This window comes from Rhinolophus ferrumequinum, chromosome 6 (assembly GCF_004115265.2).
Source record: "Rhinolophus ferrumequinum isolate MPI-CBG mRhiFer1 chromosome 6, mRhiFer1_v1.p, whole genome shotgun sequence".
Classification (NCBI taxonomy): domain Eukaryota; kingdom Metazoa; phylum Chordata; class Mammalia; order Chiroptera; family Rhinolophidae; genus Rhinolophus; species Rhinolophus ferrumequinum.
In genome coordinates this window covers 55,607,255-55,630,663 of record NC_046289.1, presented here as the reverse complement: position 1 = coordinate 55,630,663, position 23,409 = coordinate 55,607,255, and the positions used below count along the sequence as shown (strand labels likewise).

The 23,409-nt window shown below is 36.3% G+C and overlaps 1 protein-coding gene across 8 annotated transcripts in view; it reads right to left on the bottom strand.

The window, feature by feature from the left end:
• Positions 1-23,409, bottom strand: part of MYO5A (myosin VA) — a 163,496-nt gene that overhangs the window by 69,681 nt on the left and 70,406 nt on the right. For all 8 annotated transcript variants that reach the window (XM_033107344.1, XM_033107342.1, XM_033107343.1 and 5 more), the window contains exons 6-14: positions 21,544-21,687; positions 18,821-18,902; positions 18,101-18,208; positions 16,132-16,238; positions 10,947-11,212; positions 10,233-10,314; positions 4,246-4,386; positions 3,143-3,268; positions 1,771-1,854 (exon numbers count right to left, since the gene is read on the bottom strand). In XM_033107344.1, coding sequence (XP_032963235.1) covers positions 1,771-1,854; positions 3,143-3,268; positions 4,246-4,386; positions 10,233-10,314; positions 10,947-11,212; positions 16,132-16,238; positions 18,101-18,208; positions 18,821-18,902; positions 21,544-21,687 — 1,140 coding nt within the window. The remainder of the gene's footprint in view (positions 1-1,770; positions 1,855-3,142; positions 3,269-4,245; positions 4,387-10,232; positions 10,315-10,946; positions 11,213-16,131; positions 16,239-18,100; positions 18,209-18,820; positions 18,903-21,543; positions 21,688-23,409) is intronic.

Genomic DNA, 23,409 nt, shown 5'->3' with positions numbered 1-23,409 from the left:
AATTTATGCATGCGCTCCCTGATATTGGATGTGGCAACACAGGATTTCTTTATGATGAAAAAATGTAAATTAAGACACTTTCTGTTAAGTTCATAACACCTTAATTCCTTTTCTAGTTACACATTTGGCTAAAGCCTACAAAATTAAAGAAAGAAAAAAAAGGACAAAATACACATGCATAAGTAAAACTCCACACTGCATTACCACAAACCTAATTCTATTCAAAGCACTTAAACAAGCCTTAATGTTCTAAAATTAGTACTTCCAAGAGAACAAATTAGTACACTTGCTTCCTACCAGGTGCAAAGAAATTAAAATATGAAGTTCACACCCTCAGGCCGGGTTTCTGCTGACTGGGGCAGGGGAGGTCTTTAAGCTTTATGTGACTCACTTTGTGTTACCATGCCAACTGCGACAACGCCGCACAGACTGGCAGTCACTCCAGTGACTCCTCAGAATGGGTAGGTACCTTCTGATGACGACACTGATAACTATCCAATCAGAAAAGTCGGGTCAGAATAAAGACACAACTGATTGTAGGTGCTTGGGGAATGAGAACCTGTGGAGGTTCTATTTAACCTAAATTACTTAGGCAGAGTAGTAACCCTAGAATTTCATGGTTTCATCACTTCTGTTTCATCAAAATTATTTATAATTTTTAACTGAATAATACTCAAGGATTGGCAATGAGAGAAGATTTTCTCTTATAGCTGAATCTTATAAGCTATAAAGCACTAACAACCAGTACCAAGGAGGATAGGTGAAAACCTGACTCTTTCTACAGACACCTAGACTCATTATTTTCTGAGTGTTAAAACTGGAATTTGGTCTTTATATGATCTTTCTATTATTAAAATAATTGAAATAAAGCAAGAGTCAAAATGTTCATATAATATTCCATTGAAGTTAAAAGGATTGTTTTAGAATAAACCAGGAAAACAAAAGCATGCTAGCCAGTAATCTAGAAGAATATGCATGAATATTTTTAGCTTTTTACTGATTATTTAAATATTCATTTTGCTAAACTGAGTAACTGGCTTCCTGGTTTGCTCCCTATAGAATGAAAGTGAGTTGTGTCTCCCTAACTTTTTCTGATGAGAGTCAAAGAGTGGAGGCTGGAATCAACATAATAATCAATCTAGTTTAACCATCATAGTTCTTTGCCATCTGGAATATTCTTTTCCCACTAGAAAGCAGTGTTTCTAGTATGTATGCCTAGGAAAAGTAATTTCAAAGTGCTTTGGGCCACACTTGAAGCTGCACTCAATGACCCAGAGATCAACCTCCATCTGGACGGGGTGCATAAGGCCATGTTTCTAGTGCATCCCTTCAGAATGACACAGAACAATACTGTTTTCTCTCACAGTCTCTCACAAAGGCACAAGAATATACAACTGCTGCGGAAGCAACAACTTCACATAAAACTGAAAGACAATATTGCATTGTAGTTAAGAGCACAGATTCTGAACCATACAGCCTAGTTTTTAATTTGGCTTGAAAACTCATTAACTATAAAGTCTCTGCCTCATGCGCCTCTTCTGTAAAATGGACAGAGTAATGATAATATCTCATTATAAGGATTAGATGAGTTAACATTTGTAAGGCATTTAAAACAGGAACTAACACACAGTAAGTGTTATGATAAGTTACAAACTAACAGTAAAACTGATTTTGTTAGAAAAATCATGATTATTGCTAAGAAGCTAATGCTTAAGTAATTAACATTTTATTGAATATATCCTGATTGGAGAAAATCATATACATGGTTACCTTGCTTGATTTAAGAACTTTAATTTGTTCTTCAAAAACGGTGTCTTTATTCTTTTCCAGAAAGCCTTCACACTGGTATTCCACCTGAAAACACATGGAAAAATCTCCTTAATTAATAAAACTTTTGAATAGATATTATAATCATCAACAGCAAAAAAAGTATTAGTCTATATGATAGGCTCTCAGCAACGTGGTATCATTGGTTCTATTCTAAGAAACTAGAAACTTGGGAAGAAGTATGTTAACTACAGAGTGAAACTCCCTAAATATTGTTTTTCCTAGGGAACAGTGGTAGTACTTGACTAATTGTGGTCTAAAAGATCCTCCCAAGTCACCGGTAAGCAGACCCATATGAAGTGGGTTCTTGTCTCCCATGTTGGCAGCTCCTCCAGGGCTGACCCAATGTATCTCCTTCTAACCTAGTTCACCATCCAGCAGGGGTCAATCTCCTCTCGGGAGAGAAGAGATTAAAGAGAGAGGGAATCAGGAGGAACAAACGGCTGTCTCACAGAGAGAAAGTACAAGAGCTGATGATTGATGCAGGTGGAGGCTTGTAAATACTGTATGATTTGGTAAGTAGAACTACTCTAGAATGGACTGTTGCTGCTTTCAAAACTCCAGTCTACCACTCATGGGGTTCCCAGCCTGTACCACAAAGCCCTCAGAAAGCCCTAAAGTCATTCTAAAGTTTCTAGCCAGGATTATGGTGGACTCAGAAGACCCTCAAACCCTGAAGGAGACGCTGGGAAGCTTACCCGAAAGCCTGCCTCACAACCTCCTTGAAATATAAATTAGTCTCATGGCTCCTGATTTTCACAGGAGACCACAGACCTTCTGGAGCAGAAAGTCTGCCTGCCTTGTTAGTAGGGATACAGTGACTCAATCACAAAGGGTGACACAAGTCCACAATTTCTATCCTGAAAACCTTGTGGTCAGCTATGTTTTAGAACTCCGAATTTTTCAGCAAAGTCTGAAGCAGCAATCTGTGATCAAACATATTAACATTTCTATACTGAAATATGTAAATATCCAGCCTAAGTGGGATAAATAAAGACTATAAATAACCTCATGTTAGTTCCGGTCAGAGATCAGGTTTAACCACTAAATAAATTATTAAAAAACTTGGTTTTCAGAGTTTCTTGGATTTCAAAATTACAGATAGAGCATTATAGACCCATATTTATTTCATAATATAATTCCATTTAGGTTAAAGGAAGAGAAAAACAATAAAATAACAATGAAGATTATTTTTCCTATAAAGCCTTAAAGAATGTAAACGCCAGCAAAGAAAAAATGATACCTCTTGACTATTGATTTTTTTTCCTCTTTGAACTTAAGTATTCAAAAAGAAAAAAGAATAAAGCTTCCTTACTTTATCAGCAAAATGTTGGATGATGAAAGCTTTGTTTGACAGACGGGGCTTTTCGAAGAGTGCACATTTGTTCAAATGTGTGTTGTACAATTTTTGGGCCCAAGTGTCATCTGTACCTTTAGGCATCTACAGTCAATGAAATAAAAAAGAAAGAAAGAAAACAAGATGGATATTGTTATAAGACTCTTCCAATGCATCAATCAAGAGATCATTTTTTGGCGTCACCTAACAGCTTTGATATTCAATTTAGGAACTCATTCTTTTCATATTTCTCTCTTAGAGGCCAAAAACCAATTACTAACGAAGAACAATGACTGAGACCTTCCCATGGGTGAATCAGCCCAACTCTGGGCAACTTAATCTGCCAGTACCAGGAATCATCAAATAAATACTTGATTTGCTTTAAAAACAAAGCCTCACAAATAAAAGATGATATATCATGACATCATGTTATTTTCTCAAAACTCGTTAAATAAAGGTAACATTTGCACATAGTGAAATATTTACTAATTCAAAAAGGTATGAAATAGAAAGTAGTTTTCTGGATTATTAGGAGGATCAATCTATGTTGGAGATGTAACATGGCATATAAACTAAACAGATATTAAGAGAAAGAATAGGTTACTTGTCTAACATCACTTAGTGAGTAGTAAAGCTGGGGAATCTCACATTTTTCTAACTTGCTGCACCTTCAAATATTAAAGGTAAAACTCACATAATTTTAAATTATGGATATTTAGAACTATTATTCTAAATATCTTTTGTACAATTTCTTGCATTTCTTTAAGTATATCATACCACTGGACAAAAAGTACCAAATATAAGCATATTGATCAACAAAAGTGTTAAAATAGGTAGATAGTTGTATCTAATGTCAATTTTTCACATAACTTAGAATCAGCTGAAAAGAGAAGGAAATTCTCCTAGTCCGAACCATTTATATTTAAAGCGCTTTGGGTATAGGGCCCCTTCAGAATGCAAGTTAGAGCGACCCCCACAGTGGTACCTCATGGTGTACTATGAGTCTCTGCTTAAATCCACTTACCTTCTGACCTTGATATATCTGTTGTGATACACTAAGTACATCAGAAAATCATACTTACTTTGCATTCCTCATCCAGCAAATCTAGAATACCCAGTTTAGATTCGATAAGATTAATGCAAGGTTGATTATCATAAAAATCTATGAGAGTCCATGGAATTTGTTCCTTCATATATTCTTCTTGCTCTAATTTGAAGACATGCTGAAAGAAAAAAAAAGTGGCATTACTGGATTAGTATCATAAATGTTAGTCAAGTAACAACGTTTACATAAAATACTCTAAGAGGATAACAACATAATTTGAGATAGTCCATAGCTTCTAGCAACAACAATCTCGAGGGAGAAACATCATTTACACACAGAGAACAATAAAAGACAGCAAAGAAAAACCATTGGCAGTAAAACCTCAGCTACATACAACACCAAGACACATCATAATTAAAATGCCAAAGGTTAAAGACAAAGAATCTTAAAAGCAGCAAGAGAAAAGCAGTTAGTTACTGACAAGGGAGCGCCCATAAGGCTATCAGCTGATTTCTCAACAGAAACTTTGCAGACCAGAAAAGACTGGCACAAGATATTCAAAGTGATAAAAAGTAAGGACATAACAACCAAGATTACTCCATCCAGCAAAGCTATCATTTAGAATGGAAGGACAGATAAAGAGCTTCCCAGACAAGACAAAGCTAAAGGAGTTCATCACCACCAAACCAGTATTACAAGGAATGTTAGAGGGACTTCTTTAAGATGAAAAAAATAAATAAAAAATATGAATAATAAAATAGTAATAACTACATACCTATCAACAATTACTTTCAATGTAAATGAATTAAACACACCAATCAAAAGACGGGGGGCAGAATGGATAAAAAAATAAGACCCTTACATAAGCTGCCTACAAGAGATTTACTTCAGATTGAAAGACACATACAGACTGAAAGTTATGGGATGGAAAAAGATGAAAATGGAAACAAACAAAAAAGTTGGGTAGCAATACTTATACCAGACAAAATAGACTTCAAAAAAAAACCAAAACACTATAACAAGAGACAAAGAAGGACCCAGTACTTCTGGGTATTTATCCAAAGAAACCCAAAATGGTATTTCGAGGGGACGTGCTCATCCATATGTTCACTGTACCATTATTTACAAAAGCCAAGATATGAAGGTAACCTGTGTGTTCCTGAATGGATGAATGGATAAAGAAGAGGTGGTACATGTATACAATGGCATATTACTCAGCCATAAAAAAGAACGAAATCTTGTCATGTGATAATAGATGGGCTTAGAGGGTATTGTGCTGAGTGTAGTAAGTCAGACAGTGAAAGACAAATGTCTCATGATTTCACTTATAAGTAGAATCTAAAGAACAAAATAAACAAACAAACAAAACAGAAACAAACTTATACATCGAATATTTTGACAGTTGCCAAATGGGAGGGGTGTTGGGGGTGGGTGAAAAGGGGAAGGGATTAAAAAGTTCAAATTTGTTGTTACACCGTAGTCATAGGGATATAGGGTACAGCATAAGGAATATAGTCAATAATATTGTAATAACTATGTACAGTGCCAGGTGGGTACTAGATCAATCAGGGTGATAGATGGGAAGGGGGTTGGAGGCAGGGTGAAAAAGATGAAGAGATTAAGAAATACAAATTGGTAGTTATAAAACAGTCATGAGGATGTAAAGTAAAGCATAGGGAATATAATTAATAATATAGTAATAACTATGTACAGTGCCATGTGGGTACTAGCATAGTCCAGGAGGATCACTTTGTAAAGTATATAAATGTCTAACCACTGTCCTGTACACCTGAAATTAATATAAAATAATATTAAATGTCAAATGTAGTTGAAAAATTAAAGAAGTGGAGAAAGATAAATGGGAATAAGAGGTTCATATTTCCAGGTATAAAACAAATATGACTTGGGGTGTAATGTATAACATAGGGAATAGAGTCAATAATATTGTGACTGAGTGGTACAGTGTCAGATGGTTGCTGGACTTATGGTAATCACTTCTTTAGCACAGGGAATATAATTAATAATATGGTAATAACTATATATAGTACAAAGTGGGTACTGTTGAATAACTATAATGTACACCTAAAACTAATATAATATTGTATGTTAGCTATATTTTAATAAAAACCTTTTGAAAAAACTCTCAGCTACATAGGGTTCTTGGTAAACAAGTAAATCTAGGTATGTGGCTGTTTTAAGTAGCTGATAAATTTACCAGTTTTTAAAATTTTTTGATATGTATCCATCCCAAACTGCACTATATACTTTTTTGCCTCTTAAATTATTGTGCAGTGCTATTAAAACAAGGGCATAGAAATGCCTTAGATGGCCTTGAACAACTATGCAGAGTGGATGCCCTGCAGACCACTGGACCATGCTGCGCGATGCTTACGGCCTAACAAAGTAATTCTCGCATGGGTCTGTGGTGTTGAAGTTCATGTGCTTCAGAACTGGATAATAGTCAGTCTTTTGTGTCTGCCTTGATTATTCTCCACAGTCAGGGAATCTATAGCTCACTTTTCTGGATTCTAGATCCAATCCTGTAAGCAGCTGCAGCCACTACCAGTTCAGGGCTATTTCTGCTAAATGCCCCACCATTCCTTCTGATATCCATTTACTCGTTTAAGCAAAAATATGTATTGACTCTCTACTATGTGCCACCCACTAAACACCATTAACAAAATAGACATGGGCTCTGCCCTCATGGTGTTTGCAGACTAGTAAGAGAAACAGACAGAAATCAAATAATCACAAGGAATATAATTCAAACTGTAATAATGTTACAGAGGAAAATAATGCGAGCTATGAGAGCAAGAGTGCTCACCTAGCTTGGACACAGGATAGTGAGAGAAGGCTTCCCTGAGGAAGGGCGTGTGACCTGAGTTCTGCAGGTGAATGGCAGTTAAGTTAGTCCAGGGAAGAAGGGCAAGCCCACCTCTGCTGTAGCCCCTGCTTCAGGCCACCCAGCCAACGCAGCCCACCCACAACTTCCAGTTCCTGCAGAAGCTAATGGCCTCTCCTTGTTAGTGCTTGGAGGTTTCTGCTTTCCTTTACTTGCCTTTGTCTTCCTTAGTTCTCTCACACATCTTGCTACTTTTCTGGGATGATTAGCCCTCTGTGGCTATGACCAGACAACACATGTAGGATCCAAAACCCCATGAAACTTAGGTGTCACCAGGATTTCTGATACATAACTCTCCTCAGGCTCCTGGAACTTTCCCACTTTATTCTATACTTATAATGCCACTCTTGGCTCATTTGCAGCATTTATAGTCTAACCAGCTGTAATAAACTTTAGTTAAAAGAAAACAAACCATGGTCAACTTTCTGAATATTTATGTCATGCTAATTACAAAGCAAATGTCTTCTGTTCTTTTGATTAATGAGAAGACAAATAGGGCACCATGTTGTCAGCAAGATGCCTTGACTGATGGAACCAATATTGTCCAAAACAATGAGCCCTGTTTTTTTAAATTAATTTATATGCAGTCTCCACAATGACAACAGAAACACTGCTCCAGACTTGAAATAGGGCTTGTTTCTCACACATATCTCTATGTCTACGTTTGGAAAAGTCTGTGGGGCCTCAGAAATGTTGGATGCTCAATTGTCAAAATGATAATGTGGGCATGAGGTTCAATATGATGAGATCCTTGGTCAATAGGGTAATGTCTCTACGCACCAAACCTGCCAGTCACCGTGTTTCTCCTGCCCACTGCCCACCCACAGCTCCTGCTAAGGGAGCAGCCCTAAGTCGCCAAGTTCTTTCCTGTGAGACCCCATGTTCCTAGTCACAGCTGACTAGACCAAGTGTGGGGATGTACCTGAGGGCACGCTATTGCCAGAGACGTCGGATGAAAAATGAACTGGGTTAATCAGATTCTCTTTCTCAGGTGTAAGAATGGGGGAACAGGCAAGTAATAGTGGAAGCTGGAGCTGAAAGAAGAATGGGAGCTACCCATTCTTTCGGGGTGTTTCCCCGAAAATAAGACCTAGCCAGACCATCAGCTCTAATGTGTCGTTTGGAGCAAAAATTAATATAAGACCCAGTTTTATATTATAGTAAAATAAGACCCGGTATTGTATTATATTATGTTATATTATATTATATTATATTATATTATATTATATTATATTATATTATATTATATTATATTATGTTATTATATCATATTATATTATATCTGGTCTTATATCATATTAAAATAAGACTGGGTCTTATATTAATTTTTGCTTCAAAAGACGCAGTAGAGCTGATGGTCTGGCAAGATCTTTTTTTCGGGGAAACACGGTCAGCAAGTTAAGAGAATGGGAGGAGCACTCCAATCACTGTTGCGTTCACAGGAAGTTAGAAATGACTGAGGAAGCAGAAACTTTGAGGAAGCAGAAATCTTGAGGTAAAGAAAATATGTACAGAATAGAAGGAAAGAATATACCATTTGGTAATTAGAGGGAATGGAGCAGTTGTGCAGAGAGAAGCTAAGATGCAGTATTGTATGTGTGTGTGACGGGGGAGGGAGGAGAGAGAGAGAGATGGAGAGAGATAAAGAGAGAAAGAGAGAGAGAAGGAGGAATGGATAGAAACAGAAAGAGGGAAAGAGAAAGAGAAAAAAGAGGATCAGAAACACATTCTGAGACCCGAGGCCCTTGAGAAATAGACAAACTAGCCAGTTCCTGATGAGGCTGACACTGGTTCCTTATACTTCTAGTCAACTTGTGTCAAAATATACTGGGAAAGAACAGAAAGCTGTGGCACTGATTAAAGTGTTAGGAGACTCTGAAAACCATTAAGAAAAGATAGTACTCAATTTAGTCTCTGATAGGATCTTATTAATGTTCCTTACACAGAGATGAAAAATGTGCCCATCACCTTCTTACGGAAACAGTCATAAGCTTAAGATTTTAAGCTCACCTCTACATCATTGTGCTAAGTAGCTTAATTTGCTAAATAAAGATGGTCTAAATTTTTATCACAGTGTATGCAATATTTTTAAAAGTCAAATGGTCTAAAGATTTTATGCTGACAAGCAACAATCCTTTGTCCCATCCCTCCCAACCTCAGTCTCACTCCCAACAGGCATCCGTTTTTAATTCCTTTAGCTGTTTCTTCTGATATATACCTTTAAAGAATATGCTTATCTGCTATTTTTTTATTTATTCATTGGAAACATTATCTATTGATTTCTTGATAAGATAGATGAGTCTAAATTCACATACACCACCTCTTCACTGCTCTTCCCCTATCCTCCCAATATTACTATTTTTAGATCTTTTTTTTGTTTTTATTAATTTTGTAACATAAAATAATACATATATTTAAACTTCTATTTTTTTCTTCATCAGCAATAGACGATACTATGGGATGTCTCTCTTTGTAAGATGAAGATATTTATTCAGGGTTCTTTTCCTGTCCTTCGGCCCTCTTGTCTTCCATGTGTCTTCCAATTCCTATGGGTGACTCATTCTTTTCTAAGGAAGGTGCAGCTCACAGTAGCCCTAATGCTAATGTTTTAAGATATTTCATATTACTAATTCACAAGAGCTACTCTCAAAATATTTCCATTGCCATTGTCTTGTTGAAAAGAGAATACATAAAAAATACGTAGAAAAGAGAATTTGCTCTGATTTTTTGTTCTGACAGCTTGCTAATACAACAAATCAGAGTTAACTGCACACATAACTAGCGTCAAGAACAACAAACTGAGGGATACCCCTGGGCTCAAAGCTCCATACTCCCTATGTTACTACCTAACACACTTCCTGCTTCTCTCATTCAATTTATTTGAACCAAATTTTCACTATTCTCAGAAAGCAATCCAAGAATGACCTTGAATTCTATCTGGACCATAAACATTTTTCTAGTGTTGCATCATTTATTAATCATAAGTTCCAGTTTAGCTGTTCTAAACTCCAGATGATAATTGTAATTCACAACTTCATTTCAGGAACCAGGCTTTAAACATAGACTAGGAATTCAAGAGAATAATTTGTAGCAGAATAGCATTGAAGGAAGAAAATTCTTACCATATTGAATTGTTGCTGCAGTTTTTCATTTGCATAATTTATGCAAAACTGTTCAAAACTATTTATCTCGAATGTTTCAAATCTGTAAAACCAAAAATAACATGGGAAGAGAAGAAAAGGGAACAAATAGCTTTTTAAAAATTTTCAAAATGTGCACATTAGAAAGAAAACAATTGGGAATTCCCCAACACTGTAAAACTTTCTTTCCACATCAGTGAAGATAAGGGTTATAAGTCATTAACGTGGGATGAGTATCCAGCAGACAGGCATCAGCCAGCGGCTGAAAGATTTTTTTAAAAGGCTGTAGCATGCAGAATTGTTCAATAATGTGAATTTTTGAAGGCTAATTAATCCCCAAATCGGAAACACACAAATTATGAAAAAGCCATTGTTCCTGTCAATGTACAGACTCACAGCCTCTACATAGAAGGGAACTGGGAATAGAGATCTCATAGGTTCTTTTGAAAAATTGAACCAGATAATGAAAAATTAGGCATCAAAAAGCACAAATTGTACAGGAAGTGTTTTAACAGTTAAAGAAAGGTACCCAGAGAAGGCAAACTAGCAAATAAATTTAGATTTTTAGAAATTCTCTTCTAATTTTCCCTTCTCCTCACCAGTTAGAGACAGAATCAAATACCCACACAGAGTCACTACAAAAGAGTCACTAGAAAGAAATGCTCTCTGGCAGACCACTAAGCCGAATATGCTTACCCGTAAATGTCCAGCACACCAATAAAAGAGTGCTGTTTGACAGCAGCATGGAGAGCCTGATTGACATGATCTACAATCCAGTTGAAGAGCTTGGCATAGATGTGCTTGGCCAAAGCATCACGGGCATTTGTGGCCTGCAGCTTGGAGATGGGCTTGATGTACGTCTCCGCCGCAGTAGCCAGCTTCCGATGGCAGAGCCAGTGACACATCTCCTCATAGTCCACGCCCATGAGGTCACAGAAGATGCTGAGAGGTTCGTGCTTGGGCTGCCGAAGGAGAAGGGGTTATTTCCTCTGATCAGATCCATCAAATAAGGATTTACTGAAAAATACTAATAAAGTAGTAACAAATAAAACCTAGCCATTTTTTTGTTATAACAAACACCAAGATCACTGAAAGCCGATCAGTGATAATAATCACAATCATCCATCAAACCAGCATCTAGGAGCATTTTACAATCTCTTCTAGGGTTCATTTCCAAAACGACCTCTTCCTGTGTCTTCATAGCATTTGTGTGTATCTCTCTTCAGGCACCTTCAGTCAGTCAATCAGAAAATCAGTCAGCCTGTCAATAAATATTTACTGAGTGCCCCTTATCTGCCAGGAAACAAAAGCAGACATGGTCCCTGTCCTCCAAGAATTTATGGTCCTAGGGAAAATGGATATTCATCAAATGATGACTCCCTAAAATGTAAAATTACTGCAAAGGAGAAAGACACTGTACTAAGATTCCATGTAAGATGAGTGTGCCTTATTCAGGGAGGCAGAAGACAGTTGCTTGAAAGACGGAGTTCAGATTTAAAGGATGAGGTGTTAACTTGGTAAACGGGGGAGGAAAGGGTCTTCCAAGCTGAGGAAATAGCTGGTATGAAAATCCTGTGCTGGGAGGGTTACCAGCAATATGAGGGACTGAAGCTGATGAGGGAAAAGATGCAGGAGGTGAAGCCAGAGACGTTCCATTTGAATGGTGTCACTATATTGTTCTATTACATCAAGGTTGTTAACTGTTTGGTTCAAATTTTCTATACCTTTCCTAAGTTTTGAACTTCTTCACCTACCAATAATCGAGAGAAGTCAATAATCTCCCACTACAAAAGATTTGTCCATTTCTTCTTGGGGTTGCTGTTGATTTTTGCTTCATATATTTTGAGGTTACGTCATTACGTACGTGCAAGTGTAGAACTGTTACCTCTTCCTAATGAATAAAATATCAACCATTACATGTTGACTCTATCTCTAGTACTGCTGTGGCCTCGAAGTCTATTTTGTCCAGTATCATTATAGCTCTGACAGTTTTTTTTGTTTGTTTTTTTCTAGCTATTATGGTGCGTCTTTTCTAAACCTTTTATATTCAAACTTTCTGTACCTTTATGTTTAGGAATGCTCCTTTCAAAAGTATACACCTGAATTCTTAAACCAGTCTGACAATCTATTTTAACTGAAACATTAATCCATTTATAATTATTTCGTGTCTTTATTTGTTCCACTATTTCTAAGTTTTCTCTCCCTTTCTTGATACATGTGGATTATGTTTTTCAGTCCATTTTTCTCTCTACTAGTTTGAAAGATTTACTTTCTGTTTCTATTTTTATAAAGAAGCACTAACTTGTATTAGTTAGCTTAATGTAATTTGATAACGCTAACTCCAAACTCTCATCCTAATCTATGTGCTCTGTTATCCAGGACTTTCATTCTATCCTTTTTGGGGGAGGAGGGGCTGGTGAGTCACTTTATTTTTTTTTTAACTTCTCACTTTGAACAATTTTTAGACTAACAGAAAGGTTGCAAGAATAGTACAAAAAATTCCCTTCATCCAGACTCCCTAAATACAGTTTATCATTTTACCACATTTGCTTGTATCATGTTCTTTAGCTCTCACTCTTTCACACACATATCCACATACATTATTTTTTCAGAATGTTTTGAGAGTTAAGTTGCAAACATAATAGCCTTTTAGTACTAAATATTTCAGTGTGCATTTCCTGAAAACCAAAGACATTATCTTACATAACTATGGTATAATGAACTAAATCAGAAAATTAGCAATGGTACAACCCTATTTTCTATCCTCCAGATCTAATTCAATTCTTTTGATTGACTTAATAATGTCCTCTATGGAAACACACACACACACACACACACACCCCATTTCTATGGTCCAGGATCCAATCTAGGTTCATGCATTGAATTCAGTTACCATGATTCATTAGTCTTTTTTAATCTGAACATTTCTTCACTTTTTTTTGTCTTTTGTGACCTTGACATTTTTTAAACCTCCCTCAATTTGAGTCTGTAGGATTTTGCCTCATAATTAGATCTGGGTCATGCCTTTTAGCAGGAATACCAGAGAAGTGATGTTGCACTCTCCTCAGTGCGCCATATCAGAAGCCATGGGATGTTGATCGGTCCCATTATTGGTCATGTCAATTGTGGTCACTTGGTTAAGGGAATGTCCAGATTTCTCCACTTGAAAGATACTTTTCCCTTTGTAACTAATAGGTATTTTGTGAAGAGTTCTCTTTTGCAGCCCAATACATTATTCATTATTATTACTGTTTCAATTAATCAACTTTTACCTACATTTGCCTATACTTTACTAGTTTATTGATTCATCATTTCTGCTCACATTTTAGATCTTCTACCTGGGATCACGTTCCTTTTGCCTAAACAATGTCCTCTAATGTTTCCTTTAGTGAGGGCCTATTGGTGACAAATTCTCACAAGTTTTATTTGTCTGAAAACACTTCTAATTTTCCCTCATCTTAGAAAGATATTTTTACTGGATATACAATCTTAAGTTAATAGTTATTTACTCTAGAACACTGAAGATGGTAGTCCACTGTTTTCTGGGTCATACTGTTAAAGTTGGGAAGTGAGCTATCACTTTAATTGCTATTTCTTCAAGATTAATACAGAGGGTGCCAAAAAAAGTATACACATTTTAAGAAAGGAAAAAACCTGTATTAAAATTGTAATACTCGATATATACCGATAACAAAAGAAGAATACAAGTCATGTGTGTACATTTTTGTGGCACCTCTGGTATGTTAGTGCTCTGCCTTAAGATTTTCTCTTTGCCTTTGCTATCATTATGGTGTGCCTTGGGTAGATTTCTTTTTATTTATTCTAACTGAGATGTTTTTGAACTTTCCAAATCTGTGGTTTAGTGTCATTTCACAAGTTCTGAAATTTGTTAGTAATTATTTCTTCAAGCACGTCTGCCTCATTCTGGTTTTTTTTCTCTGTTAGGAAGTCTCATTAGATTAAAATTATTTTAATTAAAATCTATTGTTTTAAGTGCTCCATCTCTGGGTCCTACCTTGCATTTTGGATAATTTCTTCACATTTATCTTCTTGCTCATCAGTTCTCTCCTCAGTTGTGTCAAAACTGGATCAAAATTAATTTCTTTTGGCATCCTTAGCAGGTTTGATTCTGCTATTCTGTTGTTTTACATAGCTCCTTCTATTTTGTTTCATCATGAGATTTGCATTTTTTTACTGTAAGCCAATATTTTTTGTAACTTTTATCATGGGATTCTATTGAGCACTGGATTGAAGGTGGATCCTCCTTCAAAGTAAATCTGCATTTGCTTCTGTCGGGCATCTATGGCGCTACCAATCCAGGACCAATTTAAGCTAAGTTTTCTGTATGTAGCTTTCTGGGACCACCAAGGAACTCTGAAATCAGGATGGGCGTATGTGTGAGGGTCAGTTCACTGTTATCAATTTTCAGGGAACTGTTTTTTCCTCCTCTACTTAGCACCAAGGCTTGAGCTGAATTAACTTTTCCTTGTACTCTTGGAATGGATGGTGGGAAAATTTATTACTAGTTCCTAATTTAGGGTCTCAGCTTTAGGCAGTGGTTCCCCCATTTATTACCCATTTATGTAAGTCCTAGGCTTTGTCTTTTGCCTTTTGCACCCCACTTAGCTACGAAAACCAAAGCTAAAGGTCACTGGGTTCAGCAAATGCCCTCAAAATGAGTCCTAGCTTCAGGGTTCTGCTTCGTTTTCTGAGCTCCTATTTTCACCTCGGTTTTGGCCTTTGAGGAGTTCTTGTGTATTTATTTAAAAAATATTTTTAAGTACAATTTGTTCAGCATGAAAGTCAATCAGAGCACCTAGTCCAAAACTCTGAAGGTCAATCAGAGCACCAAGAGACTTTCATTTTACAGATGAGGAAACTAAGGTTCAGAGAAGCTAAGCAACTCACCAAACACATAGAGCAGGTAAATAACAGAGTTGGGATTGAACCCAGACAGAGATACTGAAACATATTTTTCAAAACAAAAGTCAAATTTATCCAAATTTAAGTCACACACGTTAATTTACATTTTATTTGCTAATATCATCTCAGGTATCTGAAGAGCGTAACATAAATCTCAAGATTGTCTTCTATTACAATCTTTGAGGAAGCAGAACCGAAAACTAATTAATTATATTAAAACTTACTCCAGTTTAATAAAGTTAAAAGGTATCTAATAAATGTGTGTGTGTGTGTGTGTGTGTATGTGCGCGTGCGTGTGTGTGTTATCTTTGATGGAGTAATCAGCAAATACTGCAAATCACAAATGCCCAATCAGGACAATCAGGACTGTCAGGTTTGTTACAGTTTAAACACAAATGTTTCCACATATGGAATTGTGCTTTAATTCTCAGTATGCAGTTATCACTAGGTGTAAATCAAAGTGAGGACACCCTATCCCACAGCCATCTAGTCCCTTTTCCCAGGAGTAACCACTGCTAACAGTTTCTTCAATAGCTTTTAAATCATATTACATTTCCACAGCTGGAGACATAAATAAAGTTATCAGTTCTTGGTACTGGTGCCAAATGAACCCTTCTCTCCAGACTCACCAATCCAACTTTCACATCTCATATTTCCTATCTCTGTTTATATAGATCAAACATGTATCCTCCCCCCATAATGGGGGGAGTTCAAGTCTCCTCCCCCCATAATACACACACACACACACACACACACACAAAACCATTGTGCACCAGGGATTAGAATCCATATTTCATTATTTTCAGTTCAAGATTTTACTTTGGATAATACATCTTTCTGATAATTATCTCTCTGACAATGTTAATAGAGAGACTTCAAATATATTTGTTCCATAAAGAAATCAACAAAACTAAAACACAAATCAACTGTCATCACACTAAGCTTGTTCTGAACTTACAGGTATTGTGCAGCTGTCTGAATCTCGAGACATAAATCCAACATTGCCTAAGTGAAGGATGCCAGCAAGTATTCGGAAAATTCCCATCTGATAAGATTCACTAATTCCTGCAACAAGAGTAAATGAGCAAGTGATTAATTTTGAAATAGGAACTAAACAATTATAGCAGACAATTTTAAGCCTATTTTTCACTGCTGAATATTGCCAGATGTTGTGCACATTATAATTATAATGTGTCATAGCTAACAGTACTTAACAGGGTTGAGAGCCTGGGCTGTGGAGTGAGACAGATTCGGGCTCAAGGCCTGGCTCTGCTCCCGACCTGCCATCTCACGTAGGCAGGTAACTTCACCCTACTATGCTTCGACTTTGTCATTTGAGACAGGGAATGACTGTTACTACCTCAAAGGGTGTTTATGAACATTAAATGAGAAAGTGCATGTAGTATATTTAACACACTATATGATACATGGGAAGTGCTAAACAAATCATCATTGTCATACACCAAATTTAAATATTTTATTAATATGATTTGCTTTTGTATTTATCTCCACTCCAAATGCAAGTTGCAGCCAAATCAAGCTGTTTTAAGTCAGATTATTTAATTACTTTTTTTAACTACAGACCAAATATAAGTCAAAGGGACCGTAAGATTAGTGTTCAGGCTGATGTTGTAACCCATGTTGATGAGTGATCCAAATGCAGCATTAAGCAGGACCTGAAGGATGAGGCAGGATAAGGAAGCTGGACAGCTCTTGGCTTTTTATCAGATCTGGCTTCATTTTTAAATAAGGTAGGAATTTACAGGATATTAGATACACTTATATGCAAGTAAAAATAATAATATTATTTCCAAATATGTAATCAGATACAGCATAATTGAGCACTGATCTTTTTTCCCCTTATTTTATTTTTTTATATTAGTTTCAGGTGTACAAAACACCATGATTAGACATTTACACCCCTCATAACGTGATAACCACCCCCCCAACATCACAGATAGCTGTTACCATACCACTGACTATATTCCCTGTGAGCACTGATCTTCTAATGAATGTTTTTGCCATTTCCTACATTATGGCTTTTTCAAATGTATAATTTTCTGTTTATAAACAGATTTAGGCATAGAAGTAAAACAGTGTTTTTTCAAAATTGAATATGTCTATGAATCACCAGTGGATCTTGTTCAGATGTAGACTCTGATTCGGTAGGTCTGAGGTAGGGTCTGATTATGAATTTTTGCTGTACACTGGTCCTGGACCAGACTCTGATTAGTGATGCTTTTAAGTTAAACTAACTCACTTCAGGGTAATCGTCAAAATACGATTTTAAGTTTATTCATATTCTGAGGTTTTTAAATACATAATTCACCAGTAAACTTGTACACTGCAGCTCTAAAGGTTAATTTATTTATACGTAGACCTAATATTTTTAAATACCAGAAACAAGACAGTGACATCTGAGCCATGTCAAAAACAGAATAAACTACATTGATACATTGTTTTGTCACCCAGCCTGCTCAGCCATATAAAAATACCCAAAACAAAAAACCCCACAAAATGTGAGTTTGCACAGGAACCCATTTAACTATGGGTTTCAGATTTTGAAAAAAACTTAAGCAAAGTTAATTAGTCCTGCCTCCCTTGATGCCTTAAATGTGTGTTTTAAATAATTTTATTGAGGGATAATTTGCATTCCTTAAAATTCCCGTTTTAAGTAAGCAATTCAATGATTTTTAGTAAACTTACAAAGCTGTGCAACCATCACCACAATCTAATTTTAGAACAGTTCCCACCACCTTAAAAAGGAATCTCGTGCCCATTTGCTGTCCAAATGTGTTTTATAAGGAATGTGAAATCTCTCAACAATACTCACCACTTTAATACCAAGCTAAGCAAATATTTCAAACAAAGATTGCTGGAATCAAAAAGCTATTGTTCATAAGAGCTCAAGACTAAAATAACATTACCTAGCAGAGTGCAGGCCTGTCTGGTGTGTGCCATCTCCTTGGCATCGTCGATTCCTTCAATCACAGGGCTGCCACCTTGCTTTGTATAATGAAAGGTATTTGCATTTCCTGCAATTAAGAAAAAAAGATTTGTAGTCTGTGAAAATGACTTGACTTCTACCCTTATGTCTACTCTGAATTAGGGGCAGTGATAGTACAGTTAAGTGTCTAGAGTTCCATTGCCTATGTTTTCGGTTATATTTTAATGCAAAACTCAAAATTAACTAACGAAGGGAAATGTTTGTAGTTTACTTATCTTAACTGATGAGATGAATAGTCCTTTCCTAAATACGTTTTATTCCAATCTACATGCTTCAAAAACTTTATTACCTTCATCAAAAACCTCACAGGCCTCTATCACATAAACTCCTTTAAATTTTTTTTGTTTTAATCAAGGCAAATTTCAAACATATACAAAGGTAGAGAGACCAGTATAATGAGCCCCTATGTAGTCATCATTCACTGTAAACCAGTATCAACTCAAGACCAATCCTGTTCTGTTTATACAGCCACTAACACCTTCCCCAACCCATGGGTTTATCTTGAAGCCAATTGCAGACCTCTTAAGTCATCCATAAATATTTCAGTATGAGATAATCTCCTTTTCAACAAGTAAGCTTATGAACTCAGAAATTAACAGAAAACAATACCAGTGCAATAAATCTAATGCCATATTCATACCTAATCGCAGCATTTTAAATTCAGGTAACTTTGCTGAGGCACAAAGCTGATAGAAGATATGATAGTTTCTCTCTTCTTCTGCCTTTGAAATAAGAAGAGTTTTCAATTACAGCATTTTCTTCTGAAACTCAGAATATGCAATCATAAAATAAAATTTTAATATTTAATTATCTCAGTGCAATAAATTGTCCTTTCCCAAATTTTCTAATACATATTTCTCATTACTCAACCTTATGATTTATTAGCCATGTACATATGTGTGAGTCTGTATCTGTTGGTCACATTCAACATAAAATATCTGATAGCAATGCTTTTTGAAAGAGGGAACAGCTTGATATATGGCATTGTCATAAGAGAACATTATCTTCGGGGGAAGCTAAAACCATTTTTTTGGAATACTCAGTATTTTCTCACAGTACCTCTTAGATTCACAGTCTTCTTAACACTCTGAATAAAAAAGAATATCCTGTTTTTGCCATATTTTATTTTTATTTTTTTTAATTTTATTGGGGAATATTGGGGAACAGTGTGTTCTCCAGGGCCCATCAGCTCCAAGTCGTTGTCCTTCAATCTAGTTGTGGAGAGCGCAGCTCAGCTCCAAGTCCAGTCACCGTTTTCAATCTTTAGTTGCAGAGGGTACAGCCCACCGTCCCATGCAGAAATTGAACCGGCAACCCTATTGTTCAGAGCTCGCACTTTAACCAACTGAGCCATCCTATTTTTGCCATATTTTAGATGGGACCATCTACTATGGTTGTTTCAAGAAACCCACGAATGCACTATGTCTTCTACATCATTTTAGTTTATATATTTCAATATCAATAAAAATATTTTGTAAAATAAAAAATAAATCATGTACAATTCTAAGATCATTTCTTATTATTTCCTGTCAGTCTTTTTCCACATGTACACTTTAAAAATATACTTTAACAATATTATAATAATATTCATGCAAAACTGAATCCTTATACTCTAGTATCATATCCTTGTCATATCCTTGAATTCTGCAGTGTATTCAGTTGACTAAACAACACTGCAAGTAAGCCCAAGGTCAGGTTTGATGCTCAAAGGGGTCTGATATCTGGTAAAGAAAACCTATTACAGGAACATAAGATACTGAACAAATTAACAATGTACCAATGATCATAAGCATGATTAGGCAAGAGATCAGGTAGTTCAGCTCACAGACAACTAGAAAGCCAGGTGGATCTACAGAAACGCTTTGGTCGTCTTTGTACATGGACAATAGCAATAATGTTCTGTCTGACTTATTTTGACATTCTAAATTCCTCCATATTATATAGCCCTGGGGATTGGGGAGCAGCTAGAATTGCTTCAATATCTCTAGATAAGATAGGATTAGGCCTCAATGTTTTGTCTTAAGCACTACTAACCTCTGGTCACCATACCCACTGACCCTTTAATTGTTTACCTACCTATCAATCAAATCTGTACCATTTAAACCCAGTCTTCTCTTAGATCTACATATTTCCCCATTCTTTCTTTTGGCTACTAAACATTTTCTTTAAAAAATCTATACAGGGATGGCCGGTTGGCTCAGCTGGTTAGAGCTCAGTGCTCATAACACCAAGGTCGCCGGTTCGATTCCCACACGGACCAGTGAGCTGCGCCCTCCACAACTAGATTGAAAACAATGACTTGACTTGAAGCGGATGGGCCCTGAGGAAACACACTGTTCCCCAATATTTCCCAACAACAACAACAAAAAAACTATACAAGTATATATCTGTACATATTAACATTGCTCTGTATATACCTACATTATTAAAATAACTTTTTTTATTTTTCAATTACAGTTCACATACAATATTATATTATCTTCAGATGTACAACATAGTGATTAGACATTTATATAACTTAAAAAATGATCACCCCAATAAATCTAGTACCTATCTGACACTATACGTAATTATTATAACATCATTGACTATATTCATTATGCTATACTTAACTTTCCCATTACTATTTTGTAACCACCAATTTGTACTTCTTAATCCCTTCACCTTTTTCACCCACATTAGAACAATGGAGGAGGGTGACTATTGCTTTACTACACAAATCAAGTATTATACTTTAGGTGGCCACAAATCAGGCACATCTCCAAAGTCAAAGCCAGGATAGTTGCAGGCTGCTGAAACTCATGGCTCTCAGTAGGTCCCAGAGCAGAAACGTGACTGAAATCCTGCACACAGATTTGAGTGTGCTCTTTGACAGTAGTTCACAACTGGCTTGTGAAGATTTTTTCACCCTTATTATTCTATTTAAACATATAATAATGTCAAATTCTAAGAGAGGAGAAGAAGGAAGAAAAGAGCACAGGATAATTTCATTTTTTCTTGAACTGAGTTCAAACTGTAACTCATTGAAGGCATAAACCAATGTCTTTCCTATCAATTGGGAAATATGAGAGACAAGACTAAACTAATAGCACCTCTTCTTACCTAAGTTTTTCTTACAAGCATCTACAGGAAAAGTCAAAACCATTAAACCTAAATCAGGGCTCTGCCCCACAGACTGTCTAATAGGTATTCCTCTGTCTCTAACAGGCATCATTTTACATGTTTCAGTTCGAATGTGGTTTGTAGTAATATTGTCATAATGTGCTCAAGAGTACCTGGAAATAAAATACGTACCAGCAAGCATGAGCTTTGGAATTCTATGGCCATCTAACACATGTGTATATGTGTACACGCCCAGCTTACCTGGAACACCACTCGGGATTTCTCTAAAAGATAAGTTCTCATATTGGCACCAATGATTCGATACCTCTTATCAAAACCAATCTCGATATACTTCCCAAAACGGCTACTATTATCGTTCCTGGTTGTCTTCGCGTTTCCAATTGACTAAGAAGTAAAGGGAAAAAATAAGATTTTAGAAGTGCAATTCATGACATAGCACCTACAGGGCTGGTTCACGGAGAGAAAGGATGGTATAGGACACAACCCTTTAAAGTGGATTCTTTTAAGACAGCACCAATTTTGCCCTGCAGACACAGTGTGTATTTTACTCACTGCACAACCATGCAAATATATACTAATAGTTCATATCTGCCTTATTATGCTCACACAAGTTAGTTTCATAATTAGTACACCTGAAACAGCAGCTGGGCGGTTTCATAGACCACTTGGGGTATCTGAACACACTCATTCATGCCAACGAAGAAAGAGAATGGATAGGACTGGGAGCTGCCAAGGCACAAGCCCTCTGAGTTAAACATCAGGGTTTTGATTTCTTAAAAAACTTGGTCTGTTTTACGTAAATAAGCTGGTTAAGACACATTAATATTCTCCTGAAAAGGTTGCTTTGGTATTCAAGATCTCTTTAGCCAGAAGTTTCTATCATCTTATCCTGTGACAACAAAGGCCCAGTTGGACTGCTTATTTGTGAAGTATTAGCAATTATCCACTCAATTCAAAGCCATTTTCCGAAACCACAGACAATATAATTTGGCTTTGGATTTTGATAGCTGTATCAAACTTGTAAAACATCTGTTATAGAATGCAGACAATGTAGCCCAGCTGAATTTTTTATATAATCTTAAAATAATGTATGTACTGCTTTCTGATTTAAATAACATGCTTCTATACATTTTTCTTCCTAGGCAAAGCAAAAAACATGGTGTAGTTAGAAAAGCAAGTGTTCACATAATGCATATATTAAATGTTTAGTATGCTAATTTCATAAGATTAGTATCTTTCACTTGTGCAAAACCATAGCAGATAGAAAGATGTAAAAATGTTTTGGAGTGTTACAAAAGCAACAACATAAGTTATTAAAAGAGCAACAGGCACAAAGGTCAACACATTAGGTTCTCTGATCCATCAAATAAAATGTATTTTCATCAAATAAAATGTATCCTATTTTGTTTTGACAATATGGCAATGAGAACACTGCTATATTACAGATTAAGATGTTAAATGGAAAGAATGACTGAAAGCTATCTTTCCAGCAAAATAACAGCGTGATCTATTTGTGGCCTAAGGTAGTTTAACAATACAGATATTTACTCATAGTCCTCTTCTTGATACTACAAAAAGCACAGCAAAAAGTCTCGACACGACACATTCCCATTATTTTTATTTTGTTTAGAAAAGGAAATTAATGATAAATACAGAATTTTCTTTCAATACAATATATTCTGTCAAAGAGCAGATGAAGGGTTACATACAGTAGCACTGGCTGCAGCAGTAACAGTTACTGAGTGCTTACCAGTCACTGTCCTAAGCACTTTTAGCAACGAAGCAAGTTGGTAGGAAGGGTGAGCCACAGCTTCTCCTCCTTCCCTGATTCGTATCCCACTTCCCATATGTCATCCTTCCCCCATCTACTCAGAGTGGGAGTCAGAGCAGCCAACCTACCAAAATAACACTACACTCTGTGAGAAGAGGCAGTGAGTAGGCAAGGGTTGAAACAGACCCCTTTGTCTTTGTGTAAAAGGTACTTAAATATAGAGCAATGGTAGAAGAAGCAAGTGAAATTGAAATCTAAAGGGTATCAGACCAGGCCCTATAACTTGCCATCATTTAATCCTCTGAGGAGCCTTAGTGGCCCCAAGTGTAAACTGA